Source organism: Ictalurus furcatus, chromosome 14, assembly GCF_023375685.1.
Source record: "Ictalurus furcatus strain D&B chromosome 14, Billie_1.0, whole genome shotgun sequence".
Lineage (NCBI taxonomy): Eukaryota > Metazoa > Chordata > Actinopteri > Siluriformes > Ictaluridae > Ictalurus > Ictalurus furcatus.
This window is the reverse complement of record NC_071268.1, coordinates 10,804,085-10,829,955: the sequence shown is the minus strand read 5'-3', so window position 1 is coordinate 10,829,955 and position 25,871 is coordinate 10,804,085. Positions and strand designations below refer to the sequence as shown.

The following is a 25,871-nucleotide window of genomic DNA, read 5'->3' as shown; positions in this document are numbered from 1 at the left end:
CCTAAATATTAACGAACTAACTATAAATATTTGAGACAGTAAATAACACAGTGTCACGCTCAGTTCAAAGTCATAACGTGATCATTGCTAGTACCCTGGGCAGCGACTAGTAGCCCTTAGTACTTTTCTGTTAGCGATTTTGACCGAGTCATTCAATCGGAGCTTATTCATTTTATCCCCGCAAATCTTATGTGAATATTTCTCTAAATTAACTGCATTCATATTTTGTACTATCTAGGTGTGAAAGCTGATAAAAGCGACGTTAAACAATTCACAAACTTCCCCCAGACTTTTTCCCTGAATGTTTCGATTGCTTTGCTAAGGACCAAAAAGTCTAGCGCAAGTTTTTAGAGAATGCGTGCTCCGCGGGCAAAATATGCTCGCCGATCTTTCTGCTCACTGATGGACGGTTCCATGACGTTTACATAGATTTGGTTATGGTGTATTAAAAGTCTTTTCACACGCCCACTATTGGGGACTTTGTGTTGCATAATTTAGAAAAGTGTTAAATAACACGAGTTCCTCAAAACTAAAACGAGACCACAAAATAAATATTAAACGATTCAATAAATAATAAAATGAAAATTAAACGACATTCATAACTAAATAAATTGAGGGGCACAAATAATTTTCTGTTGCACAAAAATATATGAACAAAAAAGGGTAGGCTGCATTTAAGTACGTTTATTAATCACGTGCCTTCCACCTGCATTTTTCCTTACTGATTCTGCATCAGCCAAACAATTTGCAAGAAAATGCCCAAGCTCATTTCTTTGTAGGAGTGACCAACAAAGCTTAAAATTTACAATCACGGCTAACTGCTTTGACCCTGCCTACTCGTATTTTTATAGACACTGTTGTTTTTCTGTTTAAGAAAGACTACGATTGTGTCTTTGTTTTTGGGAGCAGGGACTGGTTAAATAATGCTAATCAATTAAAACCTATTAATTTTTTACCCATGTAGCCTATCAGTTAACATCGCATATTTCCTTATAAAGGGAGAGGTGGCGTATTTTTCTAAGGCACACACTAGAAACCAAAGAATTGCCTTTGTAAGTAAGTCTTCTTACCTCAACAGATGTTCTCCTCCTGCGATCTGGTATCACAAGGGTATTTCTATTACTGCCTGGAACTAGAGTAGAACCGATACTTGATCTGGGTCCTACTAACATGTAACGTTTATCTCCGGATCTGTACTGGATGCTGTGACACAGTGTCCCGTCATAATTTGTGTCTTGCAAATACTTGGAGGAAAAGTCTGTAGACTTGGAGCACTGCATTACAAGCAGCACGATGATACTGATGATAAAAAGAAACGAAACCGAGCCCAAGGTAATGATCAAATAAAATGTAACATTAGTTTCTTCCTCTTCTTTTACTGAGTTTTTAACGTCAGAAGTTGCAAAAGCCTCTTTGGGCTCCACAACTTTTATAATCAGTGTCGCTGTTGCTGAAAGGGAAACGTTACCATTGTCTTTGACCAGTATGACTAGTTTATGTTCAGCATCATCTGTTTCTGTGAATGAGCGAAGGGTTCTTATTTGTCCTGTATAGCGGTCCAAACCAAAGAGACTGTGGTCACTCACTTCCTGCAGTGAAAATAATAACCAGCCGTTGTATCCTATATCCGCGTCATAGGCTCTCACTTTAGTCACTAAATGTCCTGCGTTGACATTGCGAGGAATCTCCTCCACACCTTCAGCAGAACCGTTAGCGCTGACTGGATATAAGATCACTGGAACGTTGTCGTTCTGATCCAGAATGAAGACGTTCACGGTGACGTTGCTGCTTAATGAGGGCGATCCAGAATCTGTAGCAAGCACGTGGAACTGGAACGTCTTTACTGTCTCAAAGTCAAAACTTTTTAACGCGTATATGACGCCATTTTCAGAATTTATATTGATAAAAGATGTGTACTTGTTCTCTTTAAGATTATCTCTCCATATCTGATAGCTGATTACTGCGTTTTCGTCTGAGTCTTGATCAAAAGCAAATACAGAAAATAAAGATGTTCCTGGAGTATTGTTTTCCATTACATAAAACGTGTATGGGGAACTAATAAACAATGGATTATTATCATTTACATCTGATACTAGCACAGTTATAGTCTTCATAGATGACAATGGCGGGTTCCCTGCGTCTGTTGCAGATAATGTAATATCATATTGAGATGCCATTTCCCTATCAAGAGTTGACGATGTAACTAACGAGTAAACATTATCATGTGAGGATGAAAATAGCCTGAAAGGCATGTCCTCAGGTACTGAACAAGAAACTTTTCCGTTGATCCCAGAGTCTAAATCAGATAAACTTATCAAAGCAACTGTTGTCCCTGATCTGGAATCTTCTGGAATGGCACTTGAAAATGATGTTACCTCTATCTCTGGCGCATTGTCATTTACATCTACAATCTTTATAGTTACTGTCTTGTCTGATGTCATTGGTACAGAGCCTTTGTCGGATGCTTGAATATCAATCTCATATTTGTCTTTAACTTCAAAATCTAAAACTCCCTTCACAATGATTTCGCCAGTCATCGGAGATATTTCAAAAAGTTCGCGTAATTTTTTGTTTATATTATTACTTATCGAATAAACAACCTCACCATTTGAGCCGTCATCCAAATCTGTGGCGTTCAGCTGTATTACTGTTGTACCAATAGGTACGTTTTCATGTAGCATTACAGTATAGGCATCTTCAGTAAAAACTGGTGCGTTATCATTTATATCCAGCACATTTATGATTACTTCTGTTGTTCCAGACCTTGGTGGTTTTCCACCATCTACAGCGGTTAATAACAATTTTATATTCTGCGCCGCTTCTCTGTCTAACTGCTTTTGTAATATCAGAATAGGAATTTTACCGTCTTCATCACGATCTTTTACTTCTAATCGAAAATGATCGTTGTGACTCAATTTATAATTCTGAATAGAATGGCTGCCACTATCAGGGTCGTGAGCGGCTTGGAGCTGAAATCGTGTCCCCGGTAAGGCTGATTCTCCAATATCCAAATGTTTTGTTTGCGGAATGAAATTCGGAGCATTGTCGTTTATGTCCAAAATATGTACTGATATATAATGAATCTCCAGTGGATTTTCAAGAACAATTTTTAAATTTTCCAAACAAGAGCTGCCTCCCGCGCAGACCTCTTCTCTGTCTATTTTTCCGTTCACATACAGTCCTCCGTCGTCCTGATTTACCCTGAACCTCGACTCTGCCGAGGCTGATACAATGCGTAATCCTCGCTCCTTTAGGATTCTGTGGTCGATACCTAAATCCTTGGCGATATTCCCAACCAGGGTACCTTCATTCTGTTCTTCAGAAATTGACCATTGTATCTGCGCCCAAATCGTTCTCTCAAACAACAGCAAAATTGCCACAAATAAGAATCTCGTGTGTGATTTCCGCCATATCGCATGTCCCAGTTGTTCCATTTTGCAGCTATCACAACAGCGATCTACAAAGCATTAAGGTTAATCCATGGATATTAGTTTTGCTTATACAATACTGTTGATAATAGGGTTGCCAATTAAACTATAACAAAGAAACGATGTGTCGAAAGCTTAGCGTTTAAGCAGTTGCCTGAACGTACAGGAGAAATGAAGGGGTGGGGTGTACGCTTGACGTCAGGAATCATAAATGGTTTTGTACTGACACCTCGAGGCTGCCACTGAGATCGAAGTTCATATCAAGCCGTCAGTGAAAGCTGCACTCTTTTTTTTCTTTTAAATAACAAAGTAGGAACACCTCTGAGTACAAGGGAGACTACTGTTGAAATAGTGCTGTTCACATTTCTGGGAGTTCACATCAATTAAGATCTTACACAGACAGTGAACACATGCCACCTTCTGAAAAAGGCTTAGCACTGCCACTTCCAAAGAAAGCTATACAAAGTAAACTTGTCCCTTAGACTTCTCATCATCTTCTACAGATTCACAGTGGAGAGTATACAGACCATAAAACTCCAAAAACAGCTAAGTTCATCAACATATATGCCCAACCAGCTATCAAGGATGTTTGACCCTTTTTGACCTGGTTGACCTTCTGCCATCTGGGAAATGCTTCCGAAGAATTCAGGCATGCATCATCATACTTAAGAATGGGCTATCATCAGGCCATCAAGACTGATACAGCAGCAATGCTTACCAACCTGTATCAAATTAACATAAAATTAATTAAAACATTGACATTATCATATTAATTTGACAACTCAAATAGCAAATTAATTGCACAATAAAATAGAATAAGTGAATTATGAATTATTGTATACCCCTCTGTATGGTTTGTGGCAATCTATGTATGTGCTCTGTCTTTTAAAGTAAGCTGACAGTGAGAGATGAAGCTCTGTGTAATGAAATTGAACTTGACCCAAATAATAAAAAAAACCCACCTCTGCACTTCTAGCTGACTAAATGAACTCTGAATACAACTCTGAATATTATATATATATATATATATATATATATATATATATATATATATATATATATATATATATATATATATATAAAAGCATGCTACCAGCAAAAATGCACATTATATATCTGTAAATAATCTCTGAACAAAGTATATTGTTCTTATTGTCCTTATTTTCTTGTGTAGTGGAGCTCTTGAGGTCAGTCAACAGCACTTTTATACTATTCACTTATGTATATAAATGAATATAAAATTCGATCAATCTGAGTATGTGAAATTCATTTTAAATCTAGATGTACAGTTCCTGAATATAATGCACAATTCTTGCAATGAGCTGAGATAGATGGATGAATGATGGATAGATGGATGGAAAGAAGGACGGAAGGAAAGAAAGAAGGAAGGAAAAAGAAATTACATAAAGAAACTGAGAAAAGGTGAATGAAAGTTAGAGAAGAAAAAGAGAAGTAAGATAGGAAAAGAGAATGAATATTATAGTAAGATAGTGCCAAAAACAGAAATTAAAAGACAGAAAATAAATTAGAACTGAACTCCAATGGCATACGGGGATGTCTTTGCCACCAAGAAGTCTGGCCCTTCTTTTTATTTTTTATTTGTATGCCTCCAATAACCTTAAATATACTTGAATATTTCCTTCAAACAGGAAGGAAGCTGGTGGAAAAAAAAAAATTCAGAAATTTGACTTTGCTGTGAGCCGGACTCTGTTAAGATCAGTTTCAAAATCTAATCAGTTCTTCTGCTGGTTACAGTGATAATTCTATATAAATCCTACACCCTCTCAAACACTATAGAAATATCTAATATCAGGTGGACAAATGAACAGATGGACAAACAACCTCTAAACAGCAAAAAGGAAAAAAGAGAAAGACAGGGACGAAATGAGGGCTGCTCACTGCTCAGCTGTAAAGCCAATATTAATTGAAAATTCAAGGAAATTCCCTAAATTTCAACGTAAAAATAAAAAAGTACACTGTAAATATTTTGAGATATCATATGTCAATGTAGAATTATGTCACTCATATATTAGCCACGTAAAAGTTAATGTAATATTGTACTTCTCCTCACATAAGTACAAAGCTACAGCCAGTAACTGAAAGGTAAAACTACTACCAGAGTTACATGTTCAAAATAAAAAAAATAGAACACAACCTAGCTGATTTTCTTACCTCACCAGAAGCTCTTCTTCTTCTATCTGGAATTACTAAGGTGTTTCCATTACTCCCAGAAACTAAAGTAGAACCGATACTCATTCTGGGTCCAACTAACATGTACTGTTTATTTCCAGATCTGTACTGGATGCTGTTACACAGCGTACCGTCATAATTGGTGTCTTGTAAGTACTTGGAGGAATAGTCTGTAGATTTGGAGCACTGCATTACAAGCAGCATAATAATACTGATAATGAAAAGAAATGAAACTGAGCCCAAAGTAATGATCAAATAAAATGTAACGTTATTTTCTTCCTCTTCTTTTACTGTGTTTTTAACATCGGATGCAGCAAAAGCCTCTTTGGGCTCCACAAGTTTGATAATCACAGTTGCTGTTGCTGAAAGGGAAACATTTCCATTGTCTTTGACCAGTATGACCAGTTTATGTTCAGCCTCATCTGTTTCTGTGAATGGACGAAGGGTCCTTATTTGTCCTGTATAGCGGTCCAAAGCAAAGAGACTGTGGTCACTCACTTCCTGTAGTGAAAATAATAACCAACCGTTGTATCCTATATCCACATCATAGGCTCTCACTTTAGTCACTAAATGTCCTGCGTTGACATTGCGGGGAATCTCCTCCACACCTTCAGCAGAACCGTTAGCACTGACTGGATATAAGATCACTGGAACATTGTCGTTCTGATCCAGAATGAACACGTTCACTGTGACGTTGCTGCTTAGTGACGGAGTTCCAGAATCTGAAGCAACAATATGGAACTGAAACATTTTTGTAGTTTCAAAGTCAAAGCTTTTTAGTGCATAAACATTAGCATTCCCATCTTCTGAATTTATATTCAGGTAGGAGACAATGTTTGTCTGATGGCCTTCTGCCTTCAGAATATGGTAAGATATGTGTGCATTTTCATTCTGATCTATGTCAGAAGCACTAATAGAGAATATAGATGTGCCCGGGGTGTTGTTTTCACTAATATAAAAATTAAATGGGTTTTGAGTAAACATTGGACTGTTGTCATTGACATCTGCAATATTAACTTGTATTGTCTTTTGTGATGATAAAGATGGCTCCCCTCTATCCTTGCACATTATGGTTACTGTGTATATAGAAACAATCTCCCTGTCTAACAGGCCTTTAGTGACCAGAGAGTACATGCTCTTCTGAAAAGAGGGTTTCAATTCAAAAGAGATGTCATCTGTAAGGCTACATATAACCATACTATTCTCACCTGAATCTCTGTCAGATACGCTGATCAGAGATATAGCTGTCCCTGGATTCGAGTCCTCCAATATCTCAGTGGAGAGTGAGGTCACATCAATTTCGGGTGCATTATCATTCAAATCCTTTATATTTATTATGATACTGCAGTGACCTGTTAAAGGTACTGGCCCTTTATCAGAAGCTTGTATGTCTATTTCATAAACACGCTGTTCTTCAAAATCTATTGATCCTTTTACAGTAATCTCTCCTGTATTAGAATTTATTTCAAATTTATCAAAAGCTTTGCCCATTAGACTTTTGTCAAACGCATAAACGACTTGTCCGTTGGCACCTTCATCTAAATCTGTGGCATGTAGTTTTACTACCGATGAACCAAACTCGATATTTTCCTCTAATGTTACAGTGTACACCTGACGATCAAAAACTGGGGCGTTATCGTTGATGTCAACAACTGTTATAGTAATGTTAACTGAACCGAATTTTTCTGGCTTTCCGCCATCATACGCTGTTAAAGTTAGATTCAACTGGGATTTCTGTTCTCTGTCAAGCTGCTTTTTCAAAATCAAAAAAGGAATTTTGTCTTCTTCGCGAGTTTTAACATCTAATTCAAAGTGATTATTCGGACTAAGGATGTATTTATGCAGAGAATTTACACCTGCGTCTAAATCACGCGCAGCGTCTAGTGGCAGGCGCGTACTCTGGGGCACAGCATTTTCTGATATCTCTAAATACTTTTGGCGCACAGGAAAAACAGGAGAATTATCGTTAATATCTGCAATTTCTACCTCGATATAATGGATTTCCAAAGGATTTTCGGCCACGGTTTTAAGGTTCACTGTGCACACATTGTTTTTCTCGCAAAGCTCCTCCCTGTCGATGTTCCCACTCACAATAAGCGCTCCATTGTCCTGGTTTATCTGTAAGAAGCCATCTTTTGATCCGGAAACAATCCGAAATCGTCTCTCTTTAAGTTTATTTACATCAAGGCCCAGATCTTTGGCAATATTCCCTACAACCGATCCTTGTATAGATTCTTCTGCAATAGAGTAGCGAATCTGAGCGAGTACGTTGCCACATAAACACAATACAAAACAGCAGCGCAGAATCGCCGTTAACGTTGTGTACTGCCGAGTTACCATGACGAAAATGCAAAATTCCTCTTCACCATCACAAAAATTAGTCGCTGAACGCTCCTGTTCCACACAGTTCAATAAATATTAAGCATTTAAAAAAATCACATAATCCCTTGCAATGTTTCAAATTTACAGACGTTGTTCGGTCCCAACATACAGCACTACTGGCGCAGTGTGCATGCGTCACAGTAAATGGGGTAAAGCTCGAGATTGTGCGCGTATATACAGCTTTGCTTGGTTAATCTGTAATGTAGCGACACCAAGTGTAGTGTCACAAAACTGACCGTGAGCATAACTGACTAAGAGGAGTGTTTACGACTGTATACTGAGAAAGTATTAAAAAAGAAAACTTAATATAAATGGAAAACCGCGAAAACTCACCTCACGACTGTGCATATTGGTTCCTCTCAGTGTATTCCCAGTACTACCAGGAACTAGAGTAGATCCGATACTCGTTCTTGGTCCAACTAACATGTAGCGTTTATCTCCAGATCTGTACTGGATGCTGTGACACAGTGTCCCGTCGTAATTTGTATCTTGCAAATATTTGGAGGAATAGTCTGTAGTTTTGGAGCACTGCATTACAATCAGAATAATAATGCTGACAATAAAAAGAAACGAAACTGAGCCCAAGGTAATGATCAAATAAAATGTAACATTAGTTTCTTCCTCTTCTTTTACTGGGTATTTAACATCGGATGCAGCAGAAGCCTCTTTGGGCTCAACAAGTTTAATGATCACAGTCGCTGTTGCTGAAAGTGAAACGTTTCCATTGTCTTTGACCAGTATGACCAGTTTATGTTCAGCATCATCTGTTTCTGTGAATGAGCGAAGGGTCCTTATCTGTCCTGTATAACGGTCCAAAGCAAAGAGACTGTGGTCACTCACTTCCTGCAGTGAAAATAATAGCCAGCCGTTGTATCCTATATCCGCGTCATAGGCTCTCACTTTAGTCACCAAATGTCCTGCGTTGACATTGCGGGGAATCTCCTCCACACCTTCAGCAGAACCGTTAGCGCTGACTGGATATAAGATCACTGGAACGTTGTCGTTCTGATCCAGAATGAAGACGTTCACTGTGATGTTGCTGCTTAGTGACGGAGTTCCAGAATCTGTAGCGAGTACATGGAACTGGAACGTCTTGACTTTTTCAAAATCGAAACTTGTTAAAGCGCGCATTTGCCCGTTTTCCGCATTGACGTTTATAAAGGATGCCATTTCATTTTGTTTACCGTCTCTTCTGATAATAGAATAAGTGATTGCTGCATTTTCATTAACATCTCTGTCAGTGGCACTTACAGAAAACGTGAGTTCCCCAGGTGAGTTATTTTCCAATAAATAAAGTTCAAGAGGATTCTGGGAGAATTCTGGACTGTTATCGTTCACGTCAGCAACCTGTACATTTAGAGATTTGTAATTGGATTGAGGAGGTTGGCCTAAGTCCATTGCTTTAATAGTAATGTCATAATATGAAACAAGTTCTCTATCTAACCCATCTTTCGTCACTAATGAATACATGTTGTCTTTGACTGATGGTTTCAGCTCAAAAGGTGTGTTACCTGAAAGACTGCAAATAACTTTACCATTGACACCAGAATCCTTATCAGTAACACTAACCAGGGCAATCACTGTTCCCCTTTTAGAGTCTTCGAGAACCATGTTGGATAATGACGTAATATGTATTTCAGGTTTATTATCATTCGCGTCTATAACTTTTATGACAACTCTACAATCTACTGTCATCGGTGGCTGTCCTTTGTCAGTTGCCTGGACATTTAACCTGTACACTTCATTTTCCTCATAGTCAATGTTTCCTTTTACACTAATCTCTCCAGTAACACTATCTAACTCAAATACGTCGTTTACATTACTTTTGGATGATCGTCTAAGTGTATACTCAAGTTCTCCATTTAAACCCTCGTCTGCATCGCTGGCATTAACGGTTGTAATTATAGTGCCAACTGGGACGTTTTCGTTTAGTGTAACTGCATATATTTCTTGAGTAAAAACAGGTATGTTGTCGTTAACATCAATAACAGAAACAATAATATCTAAAGTACCAGATTTGGGAGGATTCCCTCCATCAAATGCGGTCAAACTTAACAAGTGTTTGCTTTGTTGCTCTCTGTCTAACAGCTTCTGTAGGACTAAAAAAATGATTTTGTCCTCATCGTCGCCATTTTTCATTTGTAACTGAAAGTGTTCATTTTGCTCTAGTTTATAAGAACGGATAGAATTTATTCCAGCGTCCAGGTCACGAGCTGCTTGAAGTTCAAATCGTGCACCTGAATGTGTACTTTCTGATATTTCTAAATAGATTTGGGTTTCTGGAAAAACTGGGAAATTGTCATTAACGTCCATTATCTCTACTTCAATGTAATGTATTTCAAGTGGATTTTCAATTAAGGTTTTTAAGTTTATTGTGCAAGCTCGGTTCCTATCACATATCTCCTCTCGGTCGATTTTCTTATGAACAGACAGGACGCCATTGTTCTGATTAACCTGGAAAAGATCGTCATGAGACCCAGAAACTATACGAAGCCGTCTGTATACCAAAGAACTTACATCAAGACCCAGATCCTTAGCAAGATTTCCTACAAAGGTTCCATCTTTAACCTCCTCCGGAACAGAATACCTTATCTGAGTCGAAACCTGCTCCGTAAGGCGCATCAGCAAAGAAAAGCACAGAACAATCCAGCAGTACTCCCATCTCCGCCTTTGTCTGCAACAATACATCGCGAAGAAAAATTACAGCATCTGTCTTTTAGTAGAAGCAGTAATCACTTTGTTTTCGTGACAGCAGTATTCCGCATAAACACCGAAAGGGAAAATCAATTTAAAAAATAAAGATTTCGACCCATCTTTGAGGTACTGTCAGCACACCGCAGTCGCTTTGTAAAGAAGTGTCAGGAGCAACGTCAGAAAAGGGGCAGTCCCAAAACGAAACTATCACATTGTGTAACACTGACACCAAGCGATATTTTATTTTTATTTTATTTTATTTATTTATTTTACCAACTGTAGTTTATTTACATGTTCTAACGAAATGACAGCCAAGATATTTAACCGTCGTCAAATACGTTAGGTCACTGCTTTTGCGATCCAATTTAGACGTTGGAAAATCTATACAAAACCACTGACATACAAATTGTTATATAGGGAATAAGAGAATAAAATAAGAGAAAAGAAATGTGGACTCATGCATTTGCTTTATAAGAAATATATGTACAGTACGTATAACTTGCTCATTCTACGTGCAATATACCTAAAGGCTCATGACCAAATGTACAAATGTATTTACTTATGTCAACAGTATATGTTGAATGTATAAATGTATATATGTTATATATAAAAATGTATAATGTTATACAATGGCATACAGAAAATGGAACATTATAGCAAAGCAAGACAATGCAATATGTAATGTGTGTGTGTGTGTGCGTGTGTGTGTGTGTGTGTGTGTGTGTGTGTGTGCATTCAAAGGCGCATTTTTTAAATATAAAATTACATTAATGTTAGAGACATACCCATACCTCAACAGAAGTTCTCCTCCTGTGGTCTTGTATCACTAGAGTATTCGCATTACTGCCTGGAACTAGAGTAGAACCGATACTCGTTCTGGGTCCTACTAACATGTAGCGTTTATCTCCAGATCTGTACTGGATGCTGTGACACAGTGTCCCGTCGTAATTTGTATCTTGTAAATATTTGGAGGAATAGTCTGTAGATTTGGAGCACTGCATTACAATCAGTACAATAATACTGATAATGAAAAGAAATGAAACCGAGCCCAAGGTAATGATCAAATAAAATGCAACGTCATTTTCTTTCTCTTCTTTTACTGAGTTTTTAACATCGGATGCAGCAAAAGCCTCTTTGGGCTCAACAAGTTTAATGATCACAGTCGCTGTTGCTGAAAGTGAAACATTTCCATTGTCTTTGACCAATATGACCAGTTTATGTTCAGGCTCATCTGTTTCTGTGAATGGGCGAAGGGTCCTTATCTGTCCTGTATAACGGTCCAAAGCAAAGAGACTGTGGTCACTCACTTCCTGCAGTGAAAATAATAACCAGCCGTTGTATCCTATATCCGCGTCATAGGCTCTCACTTTAGTCACCAAATGTCCTGCGTTGACATTTCGTGGAATCTCCTCCACACCTTCAGCAGAACCGTTAGCGCTGACTGGATATAAGATCACTGGAACGTTGTCGTTCTTATCCAGAATGAACACATTCACTGTGACGTTGCTGCTTAGTGACGGAGTTCCAGAATCTGTAGCGAGCACGTGAAACTGGAACATTTTGGTAATCTCAAAATCAAAACTTTTGAGCGCGTGAATAACTCCAGTTTCAGAATTGATATTTAGGAATGATGTCAAATCATTTTGTGCTCCACCATTTCTAATAATGTGATATGATAGCACCGCGTTTTCATCAGAGTCGTCATCAAAAGCGCTCACTTGAAAAATTGACGTACCAGGGGTATTATTTTCTAGCAAGTACAGTTCAAGAGAATGTTGATAAAACTGCGGTCTGTTATCGTTTACATCTGATACCAGCAGGGATAAAGTTTTAATAGTGGATAATGGAGGCTGGCCTAAATCAGTGGCTGTTATAATGATGTCATAATTTGCTACCATCTCACGATCTAAGTTTTGCTTCGTTACTAATGAGTACATATTCTCTTGAACGGATGGTTTGAGTTCAAAAGGGACACTTCCTGCTAGAGTGCATACAACTTTTCCGTTAAGTTCGGAGTCTTTGTCAGAAACGCTGATGAAAGAAATAATAGTGCCAATACTGGAGTCTTCAGCAACAACATTTGACAGAGACGTCACTTCAATCTCCGGTTTATTATCATTAATATCTAAAATCTTAATTATTACTCTGCTCTCCACTGTGAGAGGAGGCTGTCCTTTATCCGAGGCCTGTATATCTAACTTGTAAACCTCCATGTCCTCAAAGTCAACTTCACCTTTAACTAGTATTTCTCCTGTAATGCCATCTAATTGAAAAATGTCATAGACTTTGCGCTTCATTGTTTTGACGAATGCGTATTCAATATTACCGTTGGAGCCCTGGTCACTGTCAGTTGCATTTACTGTAATCACAACGGTGCCAACTGGAGCATTTTCTTGTAATGTCACGGAATACTCGTTTTGACTGAACACAGGACGATTATCATTTGTGTCAAGTACTTTAACGTTAATGTTCAGGGTACCTGTTTTCGGGGGATTTCCCCCATCTTCTGCTGTAACAACCAACCGATAATCCTCTGTTTGTTCACGATCAAGTGGCTTCCGTATAACTAAGAATGGAATTTTTTCTCCGTCGCTATTTTTAGTATCGATTTCAAAATTAGCATTCTGGCCTAATTTATAATTGCGAACCGAATTTGGTGCCGTGTCCTGGTCACGTGCTGCGTGCAACTGGAAGCTTGTTCCTACAGGGGTATGCTCAGCTATCTCAAAATGCTGATGCGTTTGAGAAAAACTGGGGACATTATCGTTGATATCTGTTATTTCGACGACAACATGGTGGATTTCTAAAGGGGCTTCAACAGCAATTTTCAGATTTATCAAGCAGGCGCTATTATCCTCACATACCTCCTCCCTGTCGATTTTAGTTTGAACGTACAAGACGCCATTGTCCTGATTAGCTTGAAAAAGTGCTTGTTTGGGTCCGGAAACGATACGGAGCCGTCTGTTCACCAAAGAACTCACATCAAGGCTTAAATCCTTAGCAAGATTTCCTACAATGGTTCCCTCTTTCACCTCCTCTGGAACAGAGTACCTTATCTGAGGCGAAATCTGGTCCGTGAAGCAAAGCAACAAAGAGGCAATCCACAAATACGTCCATCTCCGGCTTTGTACTCCATCTCCCATCATGAAAGGCTCGTTTACGCTCTGCGTCCGCTTTGTTTAATTACCAAATCTACAGACCCGTTATAGATCACACCTTATACCATTGCAAAAATGTCCTTTTTGTTTAAATGTCGTGTTTCCTCTTGTGCTCGTCGAACGAGCCTGTTCTAAACGAGACAGTTCAGGCACAACGTACAAGACTAGGCAGGGCAAAAGATTTACTCTTCATTGCAATGTAACACTGACATCATCTGGTGCAACAATGGAAATAATAACACAGAGTACCCAAAATAGCTCAAATGAAATCCAAAGTTTCCTTAAAAGCTTAACAGCGTGTAAATCGTCTGCAGTAATAATCTGACACACACTTGAGGTGTATGATAAACTATTAATAAAAGGAAATACAAAGATTAACATTTCAAGCTCCACCAAACTTACAGTAAAGAATGGATACACTTCTACAATTATGTGGCCCGTCTATTGATAAATCGATTCCATAGCTGTTCTGTACTGAGAGACATACCTTTTACAGGGAAAAGTTCTAATCATACATACCCATGTATAACATTTACATTTACATTTTACATTTATTCATTTAGCAGATGCTTTTATCCAAACGCGACTTACAAATGAGAAAACACAAGCAAAAATACAAGCATTTCACAGCTACACTAAAATTTTGGTAATTTATTGTGACTTACATTATAGTGACCTAACACAAGTGCCTTGTTTTCATGAGTCTCATGAATTACCTGTTTTGAGTAAAGGCCAGTGTTTTCAGAATAATTTGCATAGCCTACTTTTGAATGCAAATATATTTAATGTTTTTTCAGATAGATTCATAATGCAAAAGCATGCAGTGGAATGAATCTGAAATGGATCTGTAAAATGACCTAAAGAGTAGAAACAGAATTGTGTTCCTTAACTTCTCCCACTGAGTTGTTCATACACACTTATAAAACACAGTTTTATGTACAGGCTCACTACAGATTCTGGAACTCCGTCACTGAGCATCAAGGATACAGTGAACATGTTCATTCTGGATCAGAACGTCAACGTTCCAGTGATCTTATATCCAGTCAGCGCTAACGGTTCTGCTGAAGGTGTGGAGGAGATTACCCAAAATATGAATCTCTAACTGAATTGTTCATGCACACTTATAAATCACAGTTTTATGGAGGGTATCAGTTAAAAAAAACAGTGATAAAAATGGAACGTCCATCCAAAGAATGATCCATGGAGTTAGATTAGTAATTATAACGTTTCTGTTTAGCAGGGCTTCACATTGGCAAACAATGCCAAAATGAAAACACAGCAAACAGCATTAAGATGGTGTGATAATTGTGGCATGTTAAAATTGAAAGAAAGATAACTTTTTTTATTATTATTATTTTGTGATGTAGGAAATGAATATTGTGCGAGAACCTAAAGGCAGTTACAAAAGAAATGTGCTGGAGTCTTTTACCCTGCATCTAAAAGTTATAAGTAATGGTTTCAGTACCATGGACAGCACTCTACTTGGTCCACGGTTGAAACCTAATTCTCTAGTGCCTTTTGCCAGCGTTGTAAATATTACTCTAAACGGTGTTTATCTTTAGAGCACAATTTATTAACAATGTACAAACTATTAGAAATTAGAAGTCCATATAGCATTCATTCCATGTCTAATAATAACAGCATCTAGTATCTTGTCAGGTATATATAAAAAATATCAGTTAGATTGTTAAAATGTGATATACACTTTCCATAACTCATTTGTCATCTAAATATATCTCAGTTCAATTATCTTAACCTGAATAAGTATTATTCTGAGCAGACAAGCAATACGTCCCACCTACCTCTACATATTTAGCCTAATGTATTATTGAAAAAAAGACAAAATTATCAAAGAATTAAAGTTTACAGGTTCAGAGAAATTAATAGTCAATTTGATAAGCGTCATCCACTCCAGTCCCTCTCATTGCATGGTAAAATAAACTATATTTATGTTTTCTAAAATTAGATGTATTGATGTATATTGCAAGCAGAAAAAAAAGGATTTCCCAGACCACCACACGTATAAGACAAAAAAACTGCGATCCTGTGTATTTGTTGAGTGCCACTTGTAAAATCTATTTAAGCAAAAATATTATCTAAAGTTATATTATCATAAGAGAATATGTTTGTTCAAAAAATATAAGGGCTATGCGATTCTTACCTCACCAGAAGTTCTTCTTCTGCGATCTGGTACCACTAGAGTATTTCCATTACTACCTGGAACTATAGTAGAACCGATACTCATTCTGGGTCCAACTAACATGTAGCGTTTATCTCCGGATCTGTACTGGATGCTGTGACAAAGTGTCCCGTCGTAATTTGTATCTTGTAAGTACTTGGAGGAATAATCTGTAGATTTGGAGCACTGCATTACAATCAGCACGATGATACTGATAATAAACAGAAATGAAACCGAGCCCAGTGTAATAATCAAATAAAATGTAACGTTATTTTCTTTCTCTTCTTTTACTGCGTTTTTAACGTCAGACGCAGCAAAAGCCTCTTTTGGCTCCACAAGTTTAATAATCACAGTTGCTGTAGCTGAAAGTGAAACGTTTCCATTGTCTTTGACCAGTATGACCAGTTTATGTTCAGCCTCATCTGTTTCTGTGAATGAACGAAGGGTCCTTATCTGTCCTGTATAGCGGTCCAAAGCAAAGAGACTGTGGTCACTCACTTCCTGCAGTGAAAATAATAACCAGCCGTTGTATCCTATATCCGCGTCATAGGCTCTCACTTTAGTCACTAAATGTCCTGCGTTGACATTGCGGGGAATCTCCTCCACACCTTCAGCAGAACCGTTAGCGCTGACTGGATATAAGATCACTGGAACGTTGTCGTTCTGATCCAGAATGAACACGTTCACTGTGACGTTGCTGCTTAGTGACGGAGTTCCAGAATCTGTAGCGAGCACGTGAAATTGGAACGTCTTGATTGTTTCAAAATCAAAACTTTTGAGCGCATGAATAACTCCTGTTTCAGAATTAATATTTAGGAATGATGCCATTGCATTTCGGGTCTCTATTCCTCTAGTAATTTGGTATGATATTGCAGAATTTTCATTTATGTCTTTGTCAAGCGCCAAGACAGAAAATATGGATGCTCCAGGCAAGTTATTTTCGAAAAGATACACGTCTAGGGGGTTAAATAAAAACTCTGGTCTGTTGTCGTTGACATCCGACACTTTGATGCTAAACGATTTTAACGAGGAAAGTGAAGGCTGACCCAGGTCTGTCGCGCTAATCGTTATCTCATATTGTGAGACTAACTCTCTGTCCAAAGAACTTTTCGTCACTAAAGAATACATATTATATTGCACTGACGGTTTTAACACAAAGGGCACATTGTCGTTAACGTGACACACAACATTTCCGTTTACTCCTGAATCCTTATCTGTAACACTAATCAAAGAGATGACAGTACCAGGTTGTGCATCTTCAGAAATCACGTTAGAGAGTGATGTTATCTCTATTTCTGGGGTATTGTCATTAACGTCCAATATTTTTATGATTACCCCACTTTCACTTGTTAATGGTGGTTGACCTTTATCAGTTGCTTGTACATCCAGTTTGTAGATATCAGTGTCCTCAAAATCAAGAAAGCCTTTTGTTCGAATTTCTCCCGTTGTGCTGTCCAAAGTGAATATATCGCGAACCTCTGCGTTCACTTCACTTCCAAACGAATACGTTATATTGCCGTTAGAACCTTCGTCTAAATCTGTTGAAGAGATCTTCAAAATAAGGACACCGGGTTGGATGTTTTCTGGGAGAGCTACGGAGTACGTTTCTTGACTGAAAACAGGAGGGTTATCATTTGAATCAAGAACTATTACTGTAACATTAAGAGTCGCTGATTTTGGCGGAGTCCCTCCATCAGTTGCAGTGAGAATTACACTATGCTCCCCTTTTTTCTCTCGGTCAAGTTGTTTTTGTAAAACCAGATATGGAATTTGTTCTTCTCCCCTTTCTCTGACTTGTAAATCAAAATTCTCGTTTTGACTTATCTTATATGACCTGACCGAGTTTATACCTACATCAGGATCCCGCGCAGCCTGCAGCTGGAAACGGGTTCCTGTAAGCCTATTTTCTGCTATCTCAAGTCTTTTCTCTTTCTCTGGAAAATTCGGTGAATTATCATTTATATCCGTGATTTCTATCCCTACATAGTGGACGTCTAGAGGATCATCGATAGCTACTTTAAGATTTATGAGACAAGTCGTACTTCCATCGCATATTTCCTCTCTGTCGATTCTCTTATGCACATATAAGACGCCATTGTTCTGATTTACCTCGAACAGAGCGTCCTTAGATCCAGAAACAATTCGAAATCCTCTACTCGCTAGAGCACTGACATCAAGTCCTAAGTCCTTAGCAATATTTCCCACAACGTATCCTTCTTTTCGCTCCTCTGGAATAGAATATTTAATCTGAGCATAAGCTAACACATCTAAGCAAACCAGCAAAGAGAACCACAAAACCATCCAGCATTTGCTCCTTTGTCCTCGGACAGTCATTGTGAAAGATTCCTTTAAATCCGAGTTCATGTTAAATATGTCCTGCTTGTCCTTAGTAATCAAATATATCCAATGTTATACCTTCTCAGAGTATATAAAGTGTCGTCTTGATTTAACAAGGCATCTTCCGCACTGTTTTCTCCTCTTCTGTGAAAAACGATAAGAGAAAAGACATGCGCAATAAATGTATCTTTCACTTTCCCAATCTCTGTGTAACAGTGACACCGTCTGGAGCAAGTCGATACGTTACGTTAAGGGAACTACCGTTAAAGGAACGTTTTAGACAATAAAATCTACAATCATACATATATGAACCATCCAAATATTTGGTGTGTGAAGTCTTCCACTGTAGTCTGAAGTTCTCAGTGTTGCTAGCAGGGCTGCAAGTAACATCTAAATTATGTCATTTACAAGATATCGTTAGACTCTGAGAAAGGCATAATAAGTCGGTCTAAAGCATAAATATGAAAATGAAATAAAAAAAAAACTAGCTCATCATTCAAATATTTTCTAACATAGTACTAAGCCTTGGGCCACAAATCACAACTCACTAGAGTATCAGAAGCCACACAATTTATGATTACTTGTTCATGCTTAATCGTTGAGGTGTGTGTGATAATGATTTAGAATTACAGTCTGTATGATGCTACACTGGTACATATAAACTACCCATACTTTAAGCAATCTTAGCCTCATAGTCACGGTACAGAATAACGAAGCGCATTTCACCAGAACATGCTTTGCCATAAAAAAGTAAACTGTTGTATTTAAATTTTTAGCTAAACTGTTTCTCTTGAAAGCTTTTCTGAGATTTTGTTTTTGGATCAGAAACATCATGATACTGTTGACCAACAACTCTGCAAAAATGCCCAGGGACTAATGAAATAAAATGTAATGTTATTTTTATTCAAATATTTTACTGGATTGTGCCCTGCGATGGATTGGCACCCTGTCCAGGGTGTACCCCGCCTTGTGCTCGATGCTCTCTGGGATAGGCTCCAGGTTCCCGTGACCCTGAAGGATAAGCGGTATAGAAGATGGATGGATGGATATTTTACTGCATTTTACAGTCAGCACTAAAAAAAGAAACATTTGGCTGCATGGCTATGATAATCACACTCAGTGTTGTTGAAAGTGATAATATAGTGATGATAGTGACATTGTCTTTGACCTGTATGGCCAGATATTCTTGTTTCTATAAATAAGGGAAAGACTCTTATTTGTCATGTATTGCAGTCCAAAAAAAAAAAAAAAATTGGAAAAAATTGGAAAAAATTGGAGAAACCCCTTACTGAGGTAAGATCGTTGGAACATTGTAGTTCACATCTAGAATGAACACATTCACCGTGATTTTGCTATGCTGAGTTACACAATTTGAAATCCATGGGTGGCTATATTTCGATTATTTCACAGTTCTTTACCATGGAAATGCTGATAATTTCTGAATGAATACTCAGAAATACAGTCATTCTGTGAAGCATCACTTTTAATTTGATAAAATTATGCAACTTATTCATACAAATCTCTGTCACATGCACCTAATGAAACAGTGATGCCCCTGGGGTGTTAGATTACGTGATTTACAACACCAGAGCTATCTGGAATAATATGTGTGTGTTATTGTAATTTCTTTGTCCTAACTCACCCTCTTCCAATTATACGATCATAAAGGTTATACTGTTCCTGTTACACTCTCTCTCTCTCTCTCTCTCTCTCTCTCTCTCTCTCTCTCTATATATATATATATATATATATATATATATATATATATATATAATTCTTCGTTTTTCGACGTTGTATAATAATAATAATAATACAGTCATCAAAACTCTGGAATAACAGAAATGGAACTATTGGAATTATATTGTGATAGAAAATCCAAAATAAATCTAAATAATTTTAGCAGCATCAAAGTAGATACCCTTTTTGCCTAGAATTTTCAGAAATGTATTCTTGTCATTTTCTCAACCGATTTATTGAGGAATGCTTTTTAAACAGTATTAAAGGAGTTCCCATTTATGCGGGACAGTCATCGGCTGCTTTTCGGAATATTTAGCTCCAAGCCACCCATTTTTAAAAATTGTGAATAAAATGTTAGTTCTCTAATGAAATATATTATGTTGGCACAATTATATTTTTGTCTACAACACTGATTTCAAACATTTAATCAAACACCTTCAGAGCAAAAGGTTTTCAAGATCATGAGAAACATTTCAGTCAAATGTCTCCAAACGTTTGACCGGTAGTGTATACACACTATATATATATATATATATATATATATATATATATATATATATATATATATATATATATATATATATATATATATATATATAGTTCATTTATATTAACACACACACACACACACACACACACACATATGTATTTATATTTCAATAAGAGATATAGAGATATTTTTACTGTTTAAAAAAAAAAGAAAAAAAAAAAAGGAAGTGTCATTTTGGAAATATTATCGCCGTAATAACGTACGGTTTAACTATAGTTTAATGTAATTATTTTAAAATCTTACCTCACCAGAAGTTCTTCTCCTGCGATCATGTACCACTAGAGTATTCCCATTACTTCCTGGAATTAGAGTAGAACCGATACTCGTTCTTGGTCCAACTAACATGTAGCGTTTATCTCCGGATCTGTACTGGATACTGTGACACAGTGTCCCGTCGTAATTTGCATCTTGCAAATACTTGGAGGAATAGTCTGTAGACTTGGAGCACTGCATTATTATTAACACTATAATGCTGATTACAAAAAGCACTGAAACAGAGCCCAGGGTAATGATCAAATAAAATGTAATGTTATTTTCCTCTACATCATTTACCGAACTTTTAATATCAGACGCTGCAAAAGCCTCTTTGGGCTCAACAAGTTTGATAATCACAGTGGCTGTTGCTGAAAGTGAAACGTTTCCATTGTCTTTGACCAGTATGACCAGTTTATGTTCAGCCTCATCTGTTTCTGTGAATGGACGAAGGGTCCTTATCTGTCCTGTATAACGGTCCAAAGCAAAGAGACTGTGGTCACTCACTTCCTGCAGTGAAAATAATAACCAGCCGTTGTATCCTATATCCGCGTCATAGGCTCTCACTTTAGTCACTAAATGTCCTGCGTTGACATTGCGGGGAATCTCCTCCACACCTTCAGCAGAACCGTTAGCGCTGACTGGATATAAGATCACTGGAGCGTTGTCGTTTTGATCCATAATGAAGACGTTCACTGTGACGTTGCTGCTTAGTGACGGAATTCCAGAATCTGAAGCGAGCACGTGGAACTGGAACGTTTTGGTTACTTCATAATCAAAACTCTTTAGCGCGTGAATAACTCCTGTTTCAGAGTTAATACTTAGAAATATAGGCCAGTTGTTCTTTACACTATCTGCTCTAAGAATGCTGTATGAGATTACTGCATTTTCATTCATGTCTTTATCCGATGCGGTTACACTAAATATAGTATCACCGCTGATGTTATTTTCCGTTAAATAAAGTTCAATAGGATTTTGAGAAAACTGTGGACTGTTATCATTCACGTCTGACACCTGCACGCTCAGGGTTCTTTGTGCAGTTTGAGGAGGTTGGCCCAGGTCTGAAGCAGTTAATGTAATGTCATAACGGGAGGTCTCCTCTCTGTCTAAACGCGATTTTGTAATTAAAGAGTACATATTGTCCTTTATGGACGGTTTTAATTCAAAGGGAATGGCCTGGGACAAAGTACACAAGACTTTTCCATTTACACCAGCGTCTTTATCCAAAATATTAATTAATGAAATAACTGTTCCAGGTTTGGAATCTTCAGGCACTGAATTAGAAAGTGACATAATTTCTATTTCAGGAGCGTTATCATTTACATCTAAAATTTTCACAATAACCCTGCAATCGACAGTCATTGGAGGTGTGCCTTTATCAGAGGCCAAAACATCTAATCTGTACACCTCAGTGCTTTCAAAGTCTATTTTCCTTTTTACCCAAATTTCACCCGAAGCTGCGTCCAAGTCAAATACATCATAAACCTTACGACTTAATTTACTACTAAGCGAGTAAATTATCTCTCCATTTGAACCATCGTCGAGATCGGTTGCGCTCACCTTTATTACTATGGTTCCTACTGGAGAGTTTTCCAGTAAATGTACTTTGTAAACCTCTTGAGTGAACACTGGACGATTGTCATTGATATCCAGAACAGTGACAGTGACATTTAAAGTTCCAGCCTTTGCTGGATTTCCACCATCCACTGCTGTCAGTGTCAGTTCATGCTCGGCTTTACGCTCTCTATCCAGTGCTTTTTGTAAAACCATGAATGGTACCTTTTCGTCACCCCTGTCTCTTATCTCTAAGTCAAAGTGCTCATTCTGACTTATTTTATACACATGCACTGAATTCACACCGATATCTGGATCACGCGCACTTTGGAGCTGAAAGCGCGCACCCGGTAATGTGCTCTCCGCAATCTCTAACCTTTGTTGCTTTTCTGGAAAAGCAGGAGCGTGGTCATTTACATCAGTAATATCTACTCCCACATAATGAACCTCCAGTGGGTTTTCCACTACAACTTTAAGGTCTATAACGCAGGGATTATTGCCATCACATATTTGTTCTCTGTCGATCTTTGTATGAACATATAAAACGCCATTGTTCTGATTAAGCCGGAAAATAGCGTCATTAGATCCAGAAACGATACGGAAACGTCTGTCCACCAAAGTATTCACATCAAGACCCAAATCTTTAGCAAGATTTCCGACAACAGTTCCATCAATCACCTCCTCTGGCACTGAGTACCTTATGTGAGTTGAACCTTTGTCCGCAAAGCACATCAGCATAGAAAAAAACAGAGCAATCCGCCAGTGCTTCAGTCTTCTCCTTTGTCCCAATTCTTCCATTGTCAACGATTAACGAAAAACCATTCCACAAGCAAAGGTAAATCCCCGAGGTTTAGTGACTGCATTAGAGTCTTATAACCACAAATATCACTAAAATACCATCTAATAAAAAAGACACCGCCTCTTCAGATCTTTTTTCAGCTTGCACCGTCCTCTTGTTTGTCAGCAGAAGACAAGTACTACACACGTCAGTATCTGGGGTAGGAACCACAAACTCCTAGCTTTCAACACTGACACCAGGCGGACATAGCTCACCTACTGTTAGTAATGTTCGTGTTATGTTTAGGATATTTATATACAATTTGGAAATTGTTTTCTTAAATATGCTCTTGTTAACTTCTCTAGTATATACGACTGTGTCTTGTAGCTATCATCCGATTTATGTAAAGTTCCTTTCAAACTGGGAATTTGTCAGGTTGAATACAAACAGTATTAAAGTTTTGAGAAATGAAGGTTCAGAATTAAAATGAGGGAGACCTCATTTGATCTCCCCAACATAGGTTAAACCATATAACTGTTTAATGTCAGTTTCCTATAATGGCTCAGCAGAGCTGGTGAATGCACTGGCTATAGTTTTTGAAGGAGTTTGTTTTGAACCTATATAATATATTGTTGCTAACATTTGAAAGGTGAAAGGTAAAATTAGTATAAAGAAAGATGTGTTCATTTGTGATTTATTTATTATATTTCTGATCTTCATTATGTTATGACAAATTATTTGCATACTATTTTTTAAATATACTTTATACTTGATTAGGTCAAGCAGTCATCTTTTGTTAGTCAGCCGATCAAGTATCGAGTGCATAAATTAGCATACTTTTCAGAACATTTCAGAAGACATTTCTGTATTATAAATTCTTTTGAGATACTGGATTTTTTATTTCCATGAGCCATAAGCCACAATCATCAAGATTAAAACAAAAAAAAGGCTTGAAATATTTCACTTTTTTTTTTTTTTTTTTTTTAAATGAACTTTTCCAAGATATTCACATTTTTTTAAATGCACCTATATAGACAGAAATGTGTGGCTGGAAAAAAAAAAAAAAACTTTTATAAGCTCCACACATCACTGTTTGGTTTTTCAAAAAATGTTTGATTACCTAATATACACGGCAGAAAAAGAAACATCAACCTTTTCAGGAGACTATTTTAAAGATCATTTTGTAAAATCCAAAAAAGCTTCACAGAGCTTTATTGGAAAGGGCTTAAACTATATTTTTCATGCTTGTTCAATCAACCATAAAAAATAATTGCACATGCACCTGTGGAACAATCCATCAGACAGGAACAGTTTAGAAGGTAGGCAATTAAGGTCACAGTTACAATAACTTAGGACACTAAAGTGTCCTTTCTACTGACTCTGAAAAACACCACAAGAAAGACGCCTAGGGTTCCTGCTCACCTGTGTGAACATACCACAGGCCTGCTGCAGGAAGGCATGAGGACTGCAGATGTGGCCATACCAATACACTGCAATGTCTGTAATGTAAGACATCTAAGACAGTGCTACAGGGAGACAGGAAGGACATCTGATCGTCCTTGCAGTGGAAAATTACATGTAACCATGTGCCACTACAGACGTGATGGAGAACTTGTAAATGCCTTGGTGGAAGAGTGGGGTAACATCTCACAGCAAGAACTGACAAATCTGGTGCATCCATGAGGATGAGATGCACTGTACTTAAAGCAGTTGGTGGCCACCAGATACTGACTGTAACTTTTGATATTGACCACACCCCCACACCCCCACCCCTTGTTCAGGGACTCATTATTCCATTTCTGTTCGTTTGCCAGAAATACAAGCAGTTGAATGTGAGAGGACATTTCTTTTTTTGCTGAGTATAGAAAGATGAGAAATTCAGCCAACAGAACTTGCTGAATTTATTTTATGTGCTTTACTTCATTAAAAAAGGCTACTCACCATGCTATTTCACAGATGATGACACAAAATACCAAACCTTTTGACTATACATTTAAAAAGGTATACAGTGGTGACATGCCAGTTTATCTTTGTTTTCACATTTTCCCTTAGATTATAAATAATACTATATATTATATTAAGTAGATAATACTCTAAAACAAATTTGTATTCACATGACCATATAAAATGGAAGGTAATATTGAAGTAAGTTGAATGAAAAGTGTAATATTTAAAAATCCCTTGCTCCAATACAAAACTTAACATGACGAAACTGTTACTGATAAATAAGCACTAATTAATAGAAACACAAGCAAAAAGATGTGGGGGAAGCTCCAGCATGACATTTCTACAAATCAAGCTACACAAACAATTATTCGAACTGTCAGTGTCAGGACATAAGTTTGTTATCATGATTATTGTCAGCTGAGAGTATTGTAGCAAATGTTGCTGTGAATGACCTGAAAGTGATCATTACCATTTTAAAAGAAATAATGTTTGTGTTGCTCTGCCACACTAAAGTTTTGTGTCTCTTTTTCTTACTTCGCACCCTTAAGATCTTGCTCCCACCTGGAAACTATTATTTCCATCATTGTTGTATTGATGCTGTTACTGAAAGTCAAATACTGCCAAAATTTTTAACCAAAATGACCAGTTTCTATTCAGATTTGTCTGCTTCACTGAATAAGCATAA

At 37.5% G+C, this 25,871-nt stretch overlaps 7 protein-coding genes across 7 annotated transcripts in view; all 7 read right to left on the bottom strand.

Annotated features, from left to right (window-relative positions):
* LOC128617839 (protocadherin beta-3-like) overlaps window positions 1-25,871 on the bottom strand; it is a 77,915-nt gene that overhangs the window by 31,786 nt on the left and 20,258 nt on the right. The gene's annotated exons all lie outside the window — the stretch shown is intronic.
* Window positions 969-4,362, bottom strand: LOC128618360 (protocadherin gamma-A11-like). The gene has a single exon (XM_053641926.1). The coding sequence runs from the start codon at window positions 3,432-3,434 to the stop codon at window positions 969-971; it is 2,466 nt and encodes an 821-aa protein (XP_053497901.1). The 5' UTR covers window positions 3,435-4,362.
* LOC128618359 (protocadherin alpha-13-like) lies at window positions 5,550-8,053 on the bottom strand. Its single transcript, XM_053641925.1, has one exon. The coding sequence runs from the start codon at window positions 7,956-7,958 to the stop codon at window positions 5,550-5,552; it is 2,409 nt and encodes an 802-aa protein (XP_053497900.1). The 5' UTR covers window positions 7,959-8,053.
* Window positions 8,045-10,767, bottom strand: LOC128617844 (protocadherin alpha-3-like). The gene has a single exon (XM_053641022.1). It carries the CDS (start codon window positions 10,686-10,688, stop codon window positions 8,289-8,291), a length of 2,400 nt encoding a protein of 799 aa, XP_053496997.1. The 5' UTR covers window positions 10,689-10,767; the 3' UTR covers window positions 8,045-8,288.
* On the bottom strand, window positions 11,468-15,080 carry LOC128618356 (protocadherin alpha-4-like). Its single transcript, XM_053641918.1, has one exon. The coding sequence runs from the start codon at window positions 13,838-13,840 to the stop codon at window positions 11,468-11,470; it is 2,373 nt and encodes a 790-aa protein (XP_053497893.1). The 5' UTR covers window positions 13,841-15,080.
* On the bottom strand, window positions 15,999-18,395 carry LOC128617845 (protocadherin alpha-2-like). Its single transcript, XM_053641023.1, has one exon. The coding sequence runs from the start codon at window positions 18,393-18,395 to the stop codon at window positions 15,999-16,001; it is 2,397 nt and encodes a 798-aa protein (XP_053496998.1).
* On the bottom strand, window positions 19,207-23,734 carry LOC128617840 (protocadherin beta-15-like). Its single transcript, XM_053641019.1, has 2 exons — window positions 20,899-23,734; window positions 19,207-19,379 (listed from the first exon to the last, which is right to left on the bottom strand). The coding sequence occupies exons 1-2, from the start codon at window positions 23,257-23,259 to the stop codon at window positions 19,269-19,271; spliced, it is 2,472 nt and encodes an 823-aa protein (XP_053496994.1). The 5' UTR covers window positions 23,260-23,734; the 3' UTR covers window positions 19,207-19,268.

Coding starts and splice junctions, on each gene's coding strand:
- LOC128618360 (XM_053641926.1), bottom strand. CDS start 3,434: ATGGAACAACTGGGACATGCGATATGGCGGAAATCACACACGAGATTC.
- LOC128618359 (XM_053641925.1), bottom strand. CDS start 7,958: ATGGTAACTCGGCAGTACACAACGTTAACGGCGATTCTGCGCTGCTGT.
- LOC128617844 (XM_053641022.1), bottom strand. CDS start 10,688: ATGTATTGTTGCAGACAAAGGCGGAGATGGGAGTACTGCTGGATTGTT.
- LOC128618356 (XM_053641918.1), bottom strand. CDS start 13,840: ATGATGGGAGATGGAGTACAAAGCCGGAGATGGACGTATTTGTGGATT.
- LOC128617845 (XM_053641023.1), bottom strand. CDS start 18,395: ATGAACTCGGATTTAAAGGAATCTTTCACAATGACTGTCCGAGGACAA.
- LOC128617840 (XM_053641019.1), bottom strand. CDS start 23,259: ATGGAAGAATTGGGACAAAGGAGAAGACTGAAGCACTGGCGGATTGCT. Junction 19,380..20,898: donor GGAGAAGAACTTCTGGTGAG/GTAAGATTTTAA, acceptor CTTATCCTTCAG/GGTCACGGGAACCTGGAGCC.